Genomic DNA, 18101 nt, shown 5'->3' with positions numbered 1-18101 from the left:
TCAATTTTGAATTAAATTAGTACATGATATAAATGTCAAATGATATTTGCTACTAGTTCTTTTTAAAACAAAATAATCTTTATTAATTGAATAGAAGTTTGGTTTGCATTGATGAAATGTGCTTCTCAACCTTTGATTTATTGTGCAACAGGGTTCTAGTGGTGCTGGTGATGGTTTTGAAGTCACAAAATATGGTCATGGTCGTGTTGCTCTGATAGGATTCCCGAGGTTTGTAAAAGTTCAATAATGAAATTTATGTCTTTTTTCTGTTTAATTTTATTTTTCTCTTGTAAGTTAGATAATTCTATATACGAAGAAAGATTACAATTCCAGAGAGGGTGAGGGCTAATAGAATCAGGTGTACTGCTTGATCATAAAAAATCAGTTTAAACCATGATTAGGTCTGCCGAAAATGTTATCATGTAAAGTATCAAAATTCGGTCTGTTGCCACACATTCTAGCGGGGGCCCTAGGAGGGGTACCTAAGGGACAACTACTAGGCCAAATGACAACAATGGGACAAAGACCCACTGTCACCTAAGTTAGTGTCCCCTGCACTTTACGAACTTTCAAGGATGGGAGGAGTCTCGGTACTAAGGAAATCACTAGAATAATGGGATCAACAACAAGGTATAAGGTGATTTCCAAAGCCCATTCAAAGAAGAGGCTCCGATAATGCCTTGATTGCTTCAAAAGCAAGATAAAGGCTCTCCAAGAAAGTCTTATGAGGGGGAGGCCTAAACCTAAGGGAAAGGGATAGTTAATACAAATGATGCACTTAGATCGAGGCTTCCTGAGGGAATAAAGGACCTCTCTTATGTTGAAAGTAGCAAAGGAATGGATTCCTTGATTTGTGCCTTAATCCAAGGAATTGATTTTGTGGTCTTCTTAATCATGCACGAGTTCCAGTGATGAGGATGAGTTCAAGAAGCAGTTTGACTAGTGCAATTTTGTTGAAAACCAAGTTAATTGTCTTCTAGTGCGAGTTAAATTGGGAACTTAATGCTTAAGTGGAGTTAGCCTCGTAAATTTTAGGACGATCTAGTTAACTAAGTTTGTTCACTTTCGTTAACTAGAAAAGCGCTAGTTCAACTCCTAATTTAGAAAACTCACTAACAATAGTTAAATCAAATTGCTTATAAGGAGACTGAAGGCACACTTGTTATCATTCATTCCTAAGCACGGGTTTGTGAGCAAGAGAGCTTGTGAGAGGAACGAGCCAAGATAATTTTCTTATGCGAAGCTGAATTGTTGTAGGAGAATTCCCCTTGGGAAGTGCGCACAAAAATAGGAGGAATTTACTATTTTTAGGAGGTCGAATGTGCTAGGAAATAGGGGCCTATTTCCTAAGGAATGCACAAGGATTTTGGGCCTTAGTGTGAGTTGCTTGAGGGAAGCAGATCAATATTCTTGCAAAATTGTTTCAAGCCTAGTTCAAGGCTGAAAGATCAATTGTATTCTCTATTGAAGCAGGGTTATTTGTAAGAGATCTGTAGCTTATTTTTCATCAATAAAATTTTGAAGCAAGTGAGGGTTTTCCCTGTTGGGTTCCCTAGAAAATTGTTTTGTTCTATTGTGTAAATTTGTGCAATAATTTTTGTTCTATTCTGCTGCTATTTGGTGGAGAAATTCTGTGTCTATGTGAAAAAAAAACTATTTTCAGATTGTTCATACTAGTAGATCAAAATTTCGTGGAAATTCTACATGGTATCAGAGTTGTGAATAGAAATCAATCAACACAGTCTTCAAAGATGAAAACTCACACAAGATTGGGATTGCGAGAGCAGGATAGATTGGATGTCTCTTCAAATTTTGGTGTTTGAAAGGTCTGCATATTGTTTTTGTTGGATGAGTTTGGGCGTAAAGAATTCGTTGAGAAAGGTGTTGCAGAACCTTCAAATCCAGACAAGTTGAGGCTCTTCCAAGGACAGATGGCGAAGACCAAAAGAATGACCTTGGATGGACTTCGGGATCATGTATTCAAGCTCTACCAAAACTCTTCCGAGAACTGCATATCTCACTAGAATTCAGGATGTTCGTGATGAGCTAACAGTTGTTGGAGAGAAGCCCATAGACACATAGCTAGTAGTGTGGCTCTAAATGGGTTTACCAAAGATTGGCATGATTTTGTTCAAATCATTATTGGACGAGATAAGTTGTCGGATTGGGAACACCTCTGGAGTGACTTCATCTAGGAGGAGGTTAGACCTAGACTAGTTGAGACTTCTAGCTGTAGTGGCAAGAGTCCCAAGGTTGAGAAGGAGGAGGAAAATCTTTCTCTTGCAGGTAAAGTCAAAGGCAAGAAAGTCAAAGTGAAGAGCGAGAAGAGTCAAAAGGGTGACAAGAAGAAGACGAATTTGAGTAAGATCGAATGCTTCCATTGCCATACTTTTGGACACTATGTTTCCAAGTGTCCTAATCGGAAGAAGGGGTTGAATAAGGAGCATGTAGCTCCATCTGCTGAGGTAGATGAGTTTGTGTCTTAGTTTGAGAAGGACTTCTCATTGATAACTGGCATGGCAAGCTCAATAGGGAGCAGTACATGGTATATTGATTTAGGAGCCTTTTTCTATATGACTGGAAACTGAGAGTATTTCAGCCAGCTGGATGAGAAGGATATGCAGGTGAATATCGAGCTTGGAGATAATGGCAAGTATGCTACCAAGAGAGTTGGTACTGTCAAGTTTGAGAGGGAGTCAGATAATACTCTTCATTTCAAAGATGTTCTCTATGTTCCAAGGCTGAAGAAGAACTTGGTTTCAGTAGCTATCCTTGAGGATAAAGGATATGATGTCATCTTCAACAGAGGTAAGGCTTACCTCCAACACTTGGCTTCTGGATGTAAGAAGCAAATAGGTGTGAGGGTGAAAAACCTCTACAAGTTGCATGTAGAGATTGATGCAACCTTGAGCAGCAAGGCAGGATGTGCAGATGTAGGTGAACTTTGGCATAGGCGCATGGGACACTTGCATCATGGGGCGCTAAAGATTCTTCAGCAGATTGCCACAGGATTACTAGCAGGCGGCCTTGACAAGGGTGGAGTGTGCAAGGTGTGCACGCTTGGCAAGTATGCCAAGTCTTCCTTCCATGGTTAGGACAACAAAGCCAAAGGGATTTTGGAGCTGGTGCATTTAGATGTGTGTGGGCCCTTTTAGTCTCCATCAATGATGAGCACAAGTATTATGTTACTGTCCTTGATGATTTTCTCAGAAAACTTGGACTTATTTTGTGAAAAAGAAAGATGAGATAGGTTCATGGAGTTTAAGGCCTTGGTAGAGAAGTAGATCGGGAAGAAAATCAAGGCAGTGAGAAGTGACAATGATGGAGAATATATCTCCAATGCCTTCAAGGAGTTTTGTGCAAAAGAAGGTATTAGAAGAGAGTTGATGGCACCTCATAAGCCTAAGCAGAATGGGGTGGTGTTGATGCCTGGAAATGTCCTGGCTCAACCTGTGAGAAAATTCCCTGGTCAGAGTTCCAATTAGACTCTTTTCCATTGTAATGGAAATCCTGATTGGTTTGAATGGGTTTCCAGTTACCCGTGTCCTAGAACTAGCCTATGTTAACCTAGTCTAAGCTACCTAAACAAATATATACAATATGCACAAGAATGATCTTTAGTTTGTTTAAGAGTGATGATGTTTTAAAAACTGAAGATTGGAGAATCATTCGTATAATATAACTTTAGAAAAGATGACCTCTTAAACGTGACTGAAATCAGGGCTCAATCAAGCCTCTATGAGGTTTGCTCCTTCGCAAGGAGTCTTGAAAAATAAATGCAACTATGCAAATGAACATAAAAGGAAACCTATCTTGACTAAGCACAAAATAGCCTCATGCTTAGTCAAGAGCTGAAAGTATTTTAACTGGAAGGGAAAACACTGTTGTTTGATCTTTAGATGAAAGATTCACTCATAGATCCCAAAACAATTTGCAGATCTACTTTATTTACACATCTGAAATCAATGACATAATGAGTTCAATATATGTTTTATACAAGCAGAAAGAATAATCTTCTCTACTAGATTAAAAGATAATACAAGAAAAGTTTGTTGAGATAAATGAACAATTAACTTATCTTACAAACTAATTCCCATGAACTCATTTTAATGAAAGCAAATAACAATACCATCATTTGTTCATTTGTATAATATTATATTAATATGCTATTATAAGACAAGACATCATGACATGATTTAGCACGTATATAAGAGTAATTATAAACATTAATATATATATCTATATATATTAAAAATTAATTAGAATACATACATGATGAAAAAAATATTAACATGGCATGGAGCATGAATTAAAACAAAATAAACGATGATGTTATTTGTATTCACATAAAAAAAACGCATAACACAGAACTGAGGTGCCAAAATCACACTAAGTAAAGTCTTGAATCCTCAGCAATCGAATTCGAACTGAGGTGCAAAGAAATTTGAAACTCAGCAATTGAACTCGAATTTGAAAGAAATCTAAATCCCCTCCAAGGTTGCATTCTGCATTTTGCCACCCCCACAACAACCCATGCTGCCACTCAAAGAACATACACTCCTCCTCCAAAGGCCTTAGCTGCGTAGAGCTTCTGCTCAGAGCTAGCTCCAACAACCTACGCTGCTCAAGCCTCCTCCGGAGGATGCACTGCTGCGCACACTGTGTCCTTGGCCCACGTACTTCCTCCTACGGTGGCAACGTCCACACTGCTCCCTCCAACAACAACCAACACTGGTTCCAAAGGCTGCCATGCTGCCCACTCAACGCAGATCCTCCTCCAAGGCACGCCTTATTTCCCCCCCACGCTACCTCTCTGCACACCTTCTTATGCTGCCTTCTCATGGCAAAGTTTGTTTTTTTTTGGGTATTGATTTGGTTGGAATCTCATCAATTCAATAACAAACTCTTTAATTCATTTTGTACTTGTAAAACAAAAACATAAAAGCATTTCGTTAATGTCTTTAGGCGTTAATTACCTAGCAAATCAATCAAGGAATCAACAACATCGTTAATGCCTATGTGCGTGGGTGAATACATACTTTTATGATCCAATGGTTTGTGAAGAATTGCACCCGTAATGCGTAGAGGATTCATGTGTAACATTTAAAAGAAAAATCAAAACGCTATTGGCGTAGAATTCATATACAACGTGTGATTGGAGAAATAACAATCTACGTTGAGCATTAAACCCTCCCTTAAGTTGAGTATTTAATGAACATGATAACACTCCCTTTGTATTAAATGAATTATGAACATTTTGGCATGACATTTAGAATTATATTATATTTGGTTCGCATTAAAAGTTTATACAAAATATTATGTCATATGCTATACATATATACATGTAGGTTAAAGTTAATTCGTAATAATATATTTGTTATTAATTGCATTTGTTTATATATAATAACATACATTAATGTATGTCATAATATATGTGTATTAACATATCAAATAAAGATTTTGGGAATGCCATAAAGAGACCAAATTGAACTAAGTCTTTAACAATTTAAAGGGAGTTCATCAAGTTCTAGTTTTAGAGGCTGAAATCAAGTAAACTGAATGTTCGAAAGGTTGTTGGAAAGCCCACGATAGTAGATGTGATCGCAACAAGTGATGACGACATGAAAACCATATGCCATCAGGCAACAACTGCAAAATATGAGGCACTATAGCAAAACAAGACCAATGATGCAAGCGTCGCTCTGAGGAGAGGAATAGTAAGTGAAGTGACATAAGTGTCGTCATGTGAGAAAGGTGTCAAGGCAGAAAACTTCACTTAATGCAAACTCAAAATAAGACCAAAAGCAAGCAAAATGAGAAGCAATTTGATCGGAGGAAGAAGGGTCCCCATTTATTGTAAAAGAAACACCAAGCCAAAATGGGGGTGGTTGCAGCTACAACAGGTGGCTGAGAGGAAGAACAAGAGTATTGTTGGAGCAACTAGGGCTATGTTGCATGATGAGGATCTGCCTAGGTTCTTGTGGGAAGAAGCCTTCAACATTGCAGTATTTCTATAGAACAGGAGTCCACACAGGGTGTTTGGACGAGTCACACCATAAGAGGCTTTCACAGGCAAGAAGCCTGATGTTTCACACTTCCAAATCTTTGGCACAAAGGTCTACTGTCATGTGTCCAAAGATAACAGGAAGAAGTTGGATGCCACAACAGAGAAGGGTATCTTTGTGGGGTATAGTGAGACATCTCAGGCATACATGGTGTATCTTCCAAGACTTAGGAATATAGTTCTCAGGTGAGATGTGAGATTCCAAGAGGATCAGGCTCTGAGAGTTTCCTTGGAGCGTGAGTAGATTGCAGTACTTGAGGAGGAACTACTTGCTCCCAAACAAGAGTCACAACCAACACCTTAGATTCAACTACAACCACAGTTTAGTGGCAAGAGGGTAGCGCAAAAGGATGAGGAGGACAAGCCAGGTTGAGAGCAAACTAGAGCCACCCACTACAAGGAGCAAGAAGGCCAAGTGGGCCGAGAGTTTGATCAAGAAGGCTTAGGAGCAGGTGGAGGCTCCTAGCACCATGTTTAGGCAGAGTAAACAATCACAAAGGTACACAGGTTATATAGCACTGATGGCAGAGATGGTAGACACTGAGCCTTCTTCTTATAAGCAGACAACTTCTTAGCAGGTTTGGCAGGATGCCACGGTGGAGTATTCCTCTATCATAAGGAGTATTCTTATAAGAAGGAATATTACCCTGCAATGTTTAGATAGAGTAAACAATCACAAAGGTACACATGTTATATGGCACTGATGGCAAAGATGGTTGATGTTGAAATTTGGTACCAGAGGACAGGTGGTTCCCTAAGGCTTTGATCTTTGGCCTAGGGAAAAGTGTCCAAAAGAATTTAATTTTTCTCCTAAAGTGACTTTGTAATTTTTTTATAAAGTTAAATCTAATTTAAAAGTGACTTTAAGTGATTTAGTTACTAAGTCTAATTTTAAAGTGACTTTTATAAAGTCAATGAAAAATTAGAAAGGAAAAGTGACTTTGGAAATAAATGACTAAGTGGGTTTTTATTAAAGTGGGGTGAATTAAAAAATAAAAAGTGAGATTTAAATGAGCATTTAATCTCAGTCTTAGATCTCAATCTATTTCAGCGATTGGATTTAGGGATCACCCAAAAGTCACTTAGGGTTAGATTAAAGGAGGAAAAGGAGGAAAATGTCATTCATTCTTTCATGAGCAGATTGGGAGAAGGAGAGCAAGAGAGCAAGAGAGATTTCTGAGCAGGGAGGAGAAGGAGACAACAGCTTGGCACACATTCCAAGGCAGCAGTTGAGCAGATTTGTACAGCTGGTTCAACACACAGTGAAAGGCAGATTTTGGCACGATTTTCGAGGAGTGGTTTGCACAAAAATCGAGCAGTTTGCTGATTTTTCTGCACGCAAAACGAGGGCCGTACAATGCATTTATTGCAGGCCGTACATCGCATTTATTGCAGCCCGTACAACGCATTTAATGCTGGCAGTACAACAGCATTTAATGCTGAAAGTGGGCACGAAAATCGAGGAGGCTGTACAACATTTATTGCTGTCCTGTTTGCTGTAATTTCTAGTTTGCTGTGAGGCATGGGAAAATAGATAAGTTGTAAATTTGCTTGCTGATTTTTTTGCTGAATATTTCTCACTGTGAAAAAGACATTTTTAGAAATAAAGAAGAGCTTTCGAACTGGTTTTCCCCAAGAGTTGTAGGGGGTTTTTCCAGGGTCACATTGACCAAAAATCTCAGTGTTTAAATGTGTTTTAATGTCTGTTTATTACTGCTGATTTTTATTTCTGCAATTTCCACCATTCTGTAAAATTTCCAGAATTTGTGTTTTCAGCAAATTTATTTTTTCCAGCTTGTTAAATGTATGGTTATGGGAAAGGGCATTTAACTATATGGGAGAAATAAGGAGAAACTGAAAACCGGGGTGGGAAAACATAAATTTCTACATGGTATCGGAGCTTGAGTGCTGAAGGACAGTTTGGGACAGCAAAAGGAAAAATTACAGTTGCTGATTTTTCACTCAGAAAATTCCAGCAAGCTGATTTTTTTCATAAACAGCAGTTTTATCTTTACTACAGCAGTGCTATTTTTCAGTTTTAGGACAGCAGGATGTCATTGGGATTGAGGGTGGAGGATAGGCTGGATGGGCATACAAATTACAGCGTTTGGAAGGAGAGAATGCAGAGTATCTTTGAGGAGGCAGAAGTCTGGGATATCATGGTGCATACCACACAGAACCTTCTTGTTGTGCCTACTGATGCTACTCAGTTGACAGCTTATAATAAAAAGAACAACAAGGGTAAGAGGCTGATTCTGGACGGAATCAAAGACCATTGCATTCCTCATGTGAGAGGAAAGAGCAATGCCCATGAGATGTGGACAGCATTGTCCAATCTCTACCAGAGTACCAATAAGAACCGAAAGATGGTCCTGAAGGAGAAGTTGAAGAACATTAAGATGGGTAATCATAGTGCAGCTGGATATCTCACAAAGATTACTAATGTGAGAGATGAGTTGGCAGCGATTGGAGAGGCCATTCCACCCACTGAGTTGGTGCAGATTGCAGTGAATGGCCTCCCTCGTTCATGGTTGAACTTTGCTGATGGGGTTTGTGCACGTGAGACCCTTCCCACATGGGAGAGGTTTTGGGATGATTGCATTCAGATAGAGATCAGGAAAGGTCAGCTTGGGGCAGCCAAGCTAGTGGAGCAGGATGAGGATGTAGCACTGGTGGCAGGAGGGAAAGGCAAAGGGAAGAAGCAGGCTTCCACAAGCAGTGGTGGGGGCAAAGGCAAAGGTAAAGGTAAACAAGGTAACACACAGAAGGACTATTCCAAGGTGAAGTGTTGGAATTGTCAAAAGATGGGACACTATGCAGTTGTGTGTCCGGAGAAGAAGAAGAAGAAGGGGAAGAACCAGGACGTGGCAGCTTCAACAGAGATTGAGGACTTTGCAGGTCGTTTTGACCGGGAGTTTGCGTTCACCACGTGTGAGTCCTCTAGTGCAGGATCACCTGCCACATAGGTTCAGAGGGAGCATGCTTTTCCCTCGATTAGCGGAGCATCTTCAGGTATCTAGATGTGGACAGTGGGGCTTCACGTCACATGACAGGAGTCCGTGAGTACTTCCCAGAGCTTTCAGAGAGTGGCACTGATATAGAGGTAGTACTCGGTGATGACAGAGTTGTTAGAGCAGTCGGGGTGGGGACACTGACATTTCAAAGGGAGTCCAAACCTCCCTTGAAAGTGTCAGATGTTCTTTATGTGTCAGGGATGAGGAAGAACCTCATATCCGTCTCAGCTTTGGAGGACAGAGGATATGAAGTACTGTTCAGGGGAGGACAGGTGTTGATGTATCCCAGGGGCACTCCAGCTGATTCGGCTAGAGTGATAGGTGTACGCCATGCAAAGGTGTACAAGTTTGCATTCCAGCCCCTTTTGGCATTGAGCAGTAGTACCGACAGCAGAGCTAGCAGTTCTGAGCTGTGTGAGATTTGGCACCGCAGGATGGGACATATGTATCATGGAGCCTTGAGGACATTGCGGGAGATCACTACAGGTGTGCCAGATTTCAATACTGATCACTTTGATACTTGCAGAGGTTGTGCGATGGTCAAGTTTGCCAAATCCCCTTTTCCCAGCAGTGACAGCAGAGCGACTGGGATACTTGATTTGATTCATTCCGATGTGAGCGGTCGGATGTCTCATGTTTCCTTGAGTGGATATGAGTACTATGTTTTATTCATTGATGATCACTCCAAGAGGACCTGGATTTATTTTTTGAAGACCAAGAGTGAGGTCTTCAAGCGGTTTCAGGAGTTCAGAGCTCTTGTGGAGACTCAGACAGGTCGAAAGATCAAGTCCCTGAGGTCGGACAATGGAGGAGAGTACACCCTTGGAGAGTTTGTTGACTATTGTGTGGAGGCAGGCATTAGGAGGGAGTTCACTGTTCCTTACAACCCCCAGCGGAACGGGTTTGCGGAGAGGAAGAACAGATCCATCATAGGGGCTGCCAAAGCCATGTTATATGATCAGGGGTTGCCATTGTTCTTGTGGGCAGAGGCCTGCAACACAGCTGTTTACTTGCAGAACAGGAGTCCGCATCGTGCCTTGGGGCACATGACTCCGGAGGAGGCTTTCTCTGGGAAGGCTAGGCACATGACTCCGGAGGAGGCTTTCTCTAGGAAGAAGCCTGATATTGGTCATCTTCATATCTTTGGATGCATTACATACTCCTATATACCCAAGGAGAAGAGGACCAAACTAGAGCCCACCGCAGAGAAGGGTATCTTTGTGGGCTACAGTGAGACCTCAAAGGCCTTTCGGATTTACATTCTTGCACAGAGGAGAGTTGTTGTCAGATGGGATGTGAAGTTCGAGGAGGACAGGGCCTTCAGGAGGTCACGGGAGTTAGAGTATCTGGATCAGCCAGACCCTCAGCAGCAGTTGAGTCAGTCGCAGGGATCCAGTGGGCAGGGATCAGGAGGATCAGGAGGTACATCTATGAGTATGTCAGGTCCATCAGTGAGCAGTGGCTCACCGAGCCAGAGGGGTGGTGCTCCGGGCAACATGCAGAGCAGTTCACAGAGCAGTTCACTAGGGAGTCCACTGATGGACAGTTCACACGGTACCTCAGCTTCTACAAGTTCAGGTGCAGGCAGGAGGACAACAGACAGACAGTCAGGAGTTTAGGCTACTGATGGTGATGAGGAGGAGGAGTTTCATTCTCCTATGGGAGAAGCATGCTCAGGGAATTGAAAGCCCAAGTGGCTTCAGGACACATTGAGAGATGCCACATCTGTTGTTGAGCCGAAGAGGCCGGTTAGAGAGAGTAGACCACCTGACAGATTTTGTAGCTATATGGCGATGGTTACCAGCATCCTTAACTCTAAGCCTTCTAGCTACGAGGAGGCAGCTAGCCAGCAGGTCTGGAGAGAGGCCATGCAGGAGGAGTATTCTTCTATCATGAAGAATGATGTTTGGGAGGTGGTGCCGAGGCCTGAGGGCAAATCCGTGGCTACTTCCAGATGGCTTTACAAGGTAAAGCATGCTGTAGATGGCAGCATTGAGAAATTCAAAGCAAGGTTTGTGGCTAGAGGGTTCTCCCAGTTAGATGGAGTTGATTATGAGGAGACCTTCGCTCCCGTGGCTCGATATACTTCGATCCGCTCCATTATATCGATAATAGCAGAGATGGGTTGGAAGATCCACCAGATGGATGTGAAGACTGCATTTCTCAATGGCTTCATACAGGAGGAGGTGTACATTGAGCAGCCATAGGGCTTTGAGGTGCATGGGAAGGAGTCCCATGTGTGCAGATTGAAGAAGGCACTTTATGGCCTGAAGCAAGCTCCCAGAGCTTGGTACTCCAGGATAGATACATATTTGCAGGGGATGGGTTTCACAAAGAGTGAGGTAGATTCGAACCTTTACTTTATTGTGATTGGTGAGGAGCCTCTCATTCTGGTGCTGTATGTGGATGACTTGGTCATTACAGGTGCAGAGAAACTCATAGAGCACTGCAAGGGAGATCTTGCGACGGAGTTTGAGATGAAGGACATCGGCTTGATGCATTACTTTTTGGGCTTGGAGGTGTGGCAGGAGGAGGGGCATTTCTTCCTGGGGCAGGGGAAGTATATTGTGGACATCCTTAGCAGATTCCACATGGAGGATTGTAGACCCATGTCGACACCGATGATCACCAACTGGAAGAAGCTTCATGCTTCGGATTCCGAGTTGGTGGATCCCACATTGTACAGCTGATTGGTACCTTGATGTATTTGGTCAACACTAGACCAGATATCTGTTTTGCAGTCAACAGGATGAGTCAGTTTATGTGTGAGCCTAGGAAGGTTCACTGGGTGGCTGCGAAACACATTTTGCGGTACTTGCAGGGGACAGTGGATTATGGTCTGGACTACAGGCAGGGAGATGGAGTGAGATTGGCAGGATACACTGATTTTGATTGGGCAGGTTGTGCTTCTGATAGGAAGAGCACTTCAGGGTGCTGTTTTGGGTTGGGTTCAGCAGTAGTGTCATGGTTCAGTCGGAAGCAGCAGTCAGTAGCACTGAGTTCAGCGGAAGCAGAGTATATGGCAGCCAGTCTAGCTAGTTGTGAGGCCATCTGGCTTTGCAAGATGTTGTTTGGCTTATTTGGTCAGCCGTTGAGACCTTCAGTGATTTACTGTGATAATCAGAGTTGCATTAAACTCACGGAGAATCCAGTATTTCATGACAGGTCAAAGCATATCGGGATCAGATATCATTTCATCAGAGACTCTGTTCAGAAGGGAGCTGTGAAGCTTGAGTATATTTCCACTGATGAGCAGGTTGCAAATATTCTTACCAAAGCCTTACCACGGGGCAAGCATGTCTACTTCAGAGACAAGATGGGTGTGGTGAGGAACACCTTCCTCGGTAAGAGGAAGTGTTGAAATTTGGTACCAGAGGACAGGTGGTTCCCTAAGGCTTTGATCTTTGGCCTAGGGAAAAGTGTCCAAAAGAATTTTTTTTTCTCCTAAAGTGACTTTGTAATTTTTTTTATAAAGTTAAATCTAATTTAAAAGTGACTTTAAGTGATAAAGTTACTAAGTCTAATTTTAAAGTGACTTTTATAAAGTCAATGAAAAATTAGAAAGGAAAAGTGACTTTGGAAATAAATGACTAAGTGGGTCTTTATTAAAGTGGGGTGAATTAAAAAATAAAAAGTGAGATTTAAATGAGCATTTAATCTCAGCCTTAGATCTCAATCTATTTCAGTGATTGGATTTAGGGATCACCCAAAAGTCACTTGGATCACCCAAAAGTCACTTGGGGTTAGATTAAAGGAGGAAAAGGAGGAAAAGGTCATTCATTCTTTCATGAGCAGATTGGGAGAAGGAGAGCAAGAGAGCAAGAGAGATTTCTGAGCAGGGAGGAGAAGGAGACAGCAGTTTGGCACACATTCCAAGGCAGCAGTTGAGCAGATTTGTACAGCTGGTTCAACACACAGTGAAAGGTAGATTTTGGCACGATTTTTGAGGAGTGGTTTGCACAAAAATCGAGGAGCAGTTTGCTGATTTTTTTGCACGCAAAACGAGGGCCGTACAATGCATTTATTGCAGGCCGTACAGCGCATTTATTGCAGTCCGTATAGCGCATTTAATGCTGGTCGTACAACAACATTTAATGCTGAAAGTGGGCACGAAAATCGAGGAGGCCCTACAACATTTATTGCTGTCTTGTTTGCTGTAATTTCCAGTTTGCTGTGAGGCATGGGAAAAGAGATAAGTTGTAAATTTGCTTGCTGATTTTTTTGCTGAATATTTCTCACTGTGAAAAAGGCATTTTCAGAAATAAAGAAGATCTCTCGAACTGGTTTTCCCCAAGAGTTGTAGGGGGTTTTCCAGGGTCACATTGACCAAAAATCTCAGTGTTTAAATGTGTTTTAATGGCTGTTTTTTACTGCTGATTTTTATTTCTGCAATTTCCAGCACTCTGTAAAATTTCCAGAATTTGTTTTTTCAACAAATTTATTTTTTCTAGCTAGTTAAATGTATGGTTATGGGAAAGGGCATTTAACTATATGGGAGAAATAAGGAGAAACTGAAAACCGGGGTGGGAAAACAGAAATTTCTACAGTTGACACTGAACCTTCTTCTTATAAGGAGTTAACTTTTCAGCAGGTTTGGCAGGATGCCATGGTGGAGGAGTATTCCTCTATCACGAAGAATGATGTTTGGGAGGTTGTTCCACGACCTGAGGGGAAATCAGTAGTTGGATCCAGATGGGTATACTAGTTGAAGCATGGAGCAGATGGGAGCGTGGAGAAGTTCAAGGTCAGGTTTGTGGTCAAGGGCTTTTCACAGATTGAGGGCATAGACTATGAGGAGAGTTTTTCCCCAGTAGCACGGTATTCATCCATCATAACTATTCTGGCACTTGCAACGCAGATGGGGTGGAAGGTCCACTAGATGGACGTGAAGACAACCTTCTTTAATGGAGTTGTTGAGGAGGAGATCTGTATAGCGCAACCAAAGGGGTTTGAGAAGTTCAATAGAGACACACTTGTGTAGGTTGAAGAGAGCTCTTTATTGGCTCAAGCAAGCTCTGAGAGCATGGTACACTTAGGTTGACAACTATCGTCTGGTCATTCTAGTTCTCTATGTGGATGACCTTATATTGATTGGAGATGAGAGCTTGATCCAGGATTGCAAGGATAACATTGCAAGGGAGTTTGAGGTGAAGGATATGGGGCTTATGCACTATTCCTTTGGCTTGGATGTTTAGTAGGGTGATGGTGAGATCTTCGTGGGACAGGGAAAGTACACAACAAAGATTCTCCGAAGATTTCATATGCAAGATTGCAGGCCCATGACACTTCTAGTCACAAACTGGAGGAAGGTGGATGTTGGTACAACAAAGTGAGTGGATCCTATAGTATACAAGAAGCTCATTGGGTCGTTGATGTACTTGGTCAACACACGACCTGATATTTGTTTTGTAGTCAACCAATTGAGTTAGATCATGGTTGAATCGACCAGAGTGCATTGGGTTGCTGTAAAGCATGTGTTGGGATATCTTAGAGGCACACCAAACTATGGATTGTGGTACAAACAGGTTGATGGAGTGAGGCTTGAGGGCTTCACAGATACAGATTGGGCAGGGAGCTCCATAGACAAGAAGAGTACTTCAGGTGTCATCTTCAGTATTGGGTCAAAACTTGTTTCTTGGTACAACAGGAAGTAGAGATCAGTTGCATTTAGTTCAACAGAGGCTGAGTACATGGATGCTAGCCAAGTAGCTTGCGAGGCTATTTGGATGAGGAAGTTACTTATGGGACTTTTTAGACAAAGGATGGAACCTACTGAAGAAAGTGTAACCAGGTTTGGTCTTCATGACATTGATATTTGTAAACAAGAAAAATGAATTTATTAATTATGCCTTGCTACATGGGTTTCATGAGCAAGAGGTTTATTTTATAGATGGATCCCATTGAGAGCCTTAGGATTTATATTTAAGGTCAACGAATCAAAGTCATGAATAAGGATCTCTTCATGAGCCTATGTAAAATGTATACAAGTCTAGAACAACCCTCCAAGACCAAGCACAATCCTCCAAGACAATCACAAAGAAGTCTGCAAGAAAAACGATAAGGAGAACAGTGGTGTTGGCCTCAAAATATATATACAACTATCATGTCAGCTGAATAATTAGACACAACGTTTCACATTGTAATGTCGACTTATTTATAGAGACGTGACAACTATAAATACCCCGCTGGGGTCACCACAGGAAGCACAAAACTTAAGATTATTCTGCAATTTCGGATGGCACAGTGAGTACAAATCTCGAATAGCACATTGAATCTCAGACAAGTGCAGGATTACAGGAATCTCGGATAAGCGCAGGATTGCAGGAATCTCAGACAAGGGTGCAAACATCTCAGATAATTACAATGGCACAATGATACAGTTTCATTGTGGCAGAAAAGCTCTCATTGGAAGAAACACACAGTCATAACCTTAGGGATAAGGATGACCTCATAAATCCTACTATACCACACACTGTCTCGGTATGATGGAAGGATGTTAGTGTAGTATATATATCCTAGACACAACAGTCATGATAATAGTCATGATCCTAACGAAGATGAGGATTTAGGTACAACTATATATATACCTCTAATGGAGATCTCATTAGTAAGGTTCTTGGTGAAGGTGAAGCAGTGGTACATTATGTTTTCATTGAAGGTGTAGCATTGGTACAACAAGGATGAAAATCTAGATGAAGGAGCAGTCATGGTGCAATAGTGATCTAGATGAAGGAACAATCATGGTATAGCAATGATGATGATGATCTCAGTAGTGACAAAGAAGAGGATTGGTGTCTTGGTCTTGGAGTGGCATAGTATGTCGAGGGTTATGGTCTTGGTATCCATCAATTAGAATCTCTATAAGAAGAATTATGTGGGGGTTTTCCTCCCCAATAGGGAGAGGTTTTGGCCCTGGCAGAATGCCAACATCTTGTGTTCTTGTCTCTTTGTTTTTGGTAGCTATTTGATGAAATAAGAAACACACACTCTAATAATGTCAAAGAGAAGATTGTGCTAATAAGAAAATTAAAAATGCCTCACAAATAGTTATCAAGTCAAGAAGAATCTTATTAATCTAATTGCCCTAGATTCTTCAACAGAGCCTACCATGATACATTGTGATAATCACAGTTGCATGAAACTTTCTAAATATTTAGTGTTTCATGATTGCTCAAAGCATATTGAGATCCGGTATCACCATCGTAGAGATTGTATGCAAAAGGGGATAGTCAAGCTACCACACATTCCAACAGGGTAGCAAACAACAAACATCGTGACCAAGGCATTGGCAAGAAGCTGTTTTGTTCATCACAAAGAAAAGTTGGGAGTTGTACAAAATCCATTCCTCCCTGTGAGGGAGTGTTGAAAGGTAGCGAAGGAATGGATTCCTTGATTTGTGCCTTAATTCAAGGAATCAATTTTGTGATCTTCTTAATCATGCATGAGTTCCATTGATGAACATGAGTTCAAGAAGTAGTTTACTAGTACGAGTTTGTGGAAGACCAAGTTAATTGTCTTCTAGTGTGAGCTAAATTGGGTATTGAATGCTTAAGTGGAGTTAGCCTCCTAAATTTTATGAGGATCTAGTTAACTAAGTGTGTTGAATTTTGTTAACTAGAAAAGCTCCAGTTCAACTGCTAATTTAGAAAACTCACTAATAATAGCCAAATCTAATTGCTTATAAGGAGATCGAAGGCACACTTGTTATCATTCATTATTGAGCACAAGTTTGTGAGGAACAAGCCAAGAAATTTTTCTTGTGCGAATCATTGGAGGAGAATTTCCCTTGGGTAGTGAGCTAAAAAATAGGAGGAATTTACTATTTTTTAGGAGGTCAAATGGGCTAGAAATAGGGGCCTATTTTCTATGGAATGCGCAAGCATTTCAGGCCTTAGCGTGCGCTGGTTGAGGGAAGCAGTTCAATATTATTGTAGAGTTTTTTCAAGCCTAGTTCAAGGTTGAGAGATCAATTGTGTTCTCTATTGAAGCAGGGTTATTTGTAAGAGACTTGTAGCCTATTTTTATTCAATAAAATTCTGAAGCAAGCAGGGTTTTTCCTTGTTGGGTTCCCTAGAAAATTGTTGTGTTATGTTGTGTAAATTTGTGCAGCTACCCAACAACAAATGAATTTATACTTCGCTCTAGCAAGGGATGATGGAGTTTCAAGGTTTGCAAGACAATACAAGCCTCTAGGAACATTCTTTCACAATGCTTAACATGTTGCATGCAATACTTCAAAATCCCAGTGTTTTCATGAATTCACATTCCAATTAGGTCACATTTAGATTTGACAAGACATTCCTTACATTAATCATGTAATAAAATAAAGAAAATATCATCAAAATAACACTTACAAGGCATAGCGAATATATCCATCCATCATTTTTGCAATTAGAAGCTCCAAGATAAGAACAATGAAAATCCAAACATCAAAATGCATCAACAAGATCCGAATACTTTTCACAAGAGAAATCCCAATCCAAATGATGATGATTTACAAATTATGCTCTATTGGTATTTACATGAGCCATAAGGAGTTCGACTTAGTCTAATTGGCCTAATAAGCTCCTACAAATGACTTTAATGTGCAAAATAAGAATCCTATTTGTGACAAGCCCACCAAGTAGCTCAAAAGTACTCAACGAGCCTTCCTAATGAGCCCAAAATGATAGAATAATGGTGTAAAACGACCATTGGAAGGCCTAGACAAGTCCTCCCTATGCCAAGATGAAGTGGAGGGCTCTCAAAATGATGACCAAGGTGTTGGCCCCTTGGTTATCGAGCAAAACATCTGTGGTACTTCCAAGTGGCTGTGGGGCACAATGAATCGTTTCATGGGTCTCGAACTGGATCAAGCATGTCTATGCTCCATCAATAAGGGTTAGAATGATGATACAAGCCCTCCCTCTCTCTCAGGGTGAGACAAAACTCCATCTGGGCTCTAGATCAACTGCCAAGTGTCTGGTGCAAGTATGTCGTTGGCTGGGCAATTTGGTCCAAGTGCATCATCATCTCTGTATGAC

At 41.2% G+C, this 18101-nt stretch overlaps 1 protein-coding gene across 1 annotated transcript in view; it reads left to right on the top strand.

The window, feature by feature from the left end:
* LOC149199199 (developmentally-regulated G protein 2-like) overlaps positions 1–18101 on the top strand; it is a 216056-nt gene that overhangs the window by 36333 nt on the left and 161622 nt on the right. Inside the window, exon 4 of the mRNA XM_089402339.1 lies at positions 152–228. Coding sequence (XP_089258465.1) covers positions 152–228 — 77 coding nt within the window. The remainder of the gene's footprint in view (positions 1–151; positions 229–18101) is intronic.

This window comes from Pinus tabuliformis, chromosome 2_1 (assembly GCF_031772625.1).
Source record: "Pinus tabuliformis cultivar Carrire ecotype Pingquan chromosome 2_1, CPIR1, whole genome shotgun sequence".
Taxonomy (NCBI): domain Eukaryota; kingdom Viridiplantae; phylum Streptophyta; class Pinopsida; order Pinales; family Pinaceae; genus Pinus; species Pinus tabuliformis.
The sequence above is the reverse complement of the archived record's forward strand: the minus strand, read 5'-3'. Positions and strand labels throughout refer to the sequence as shown.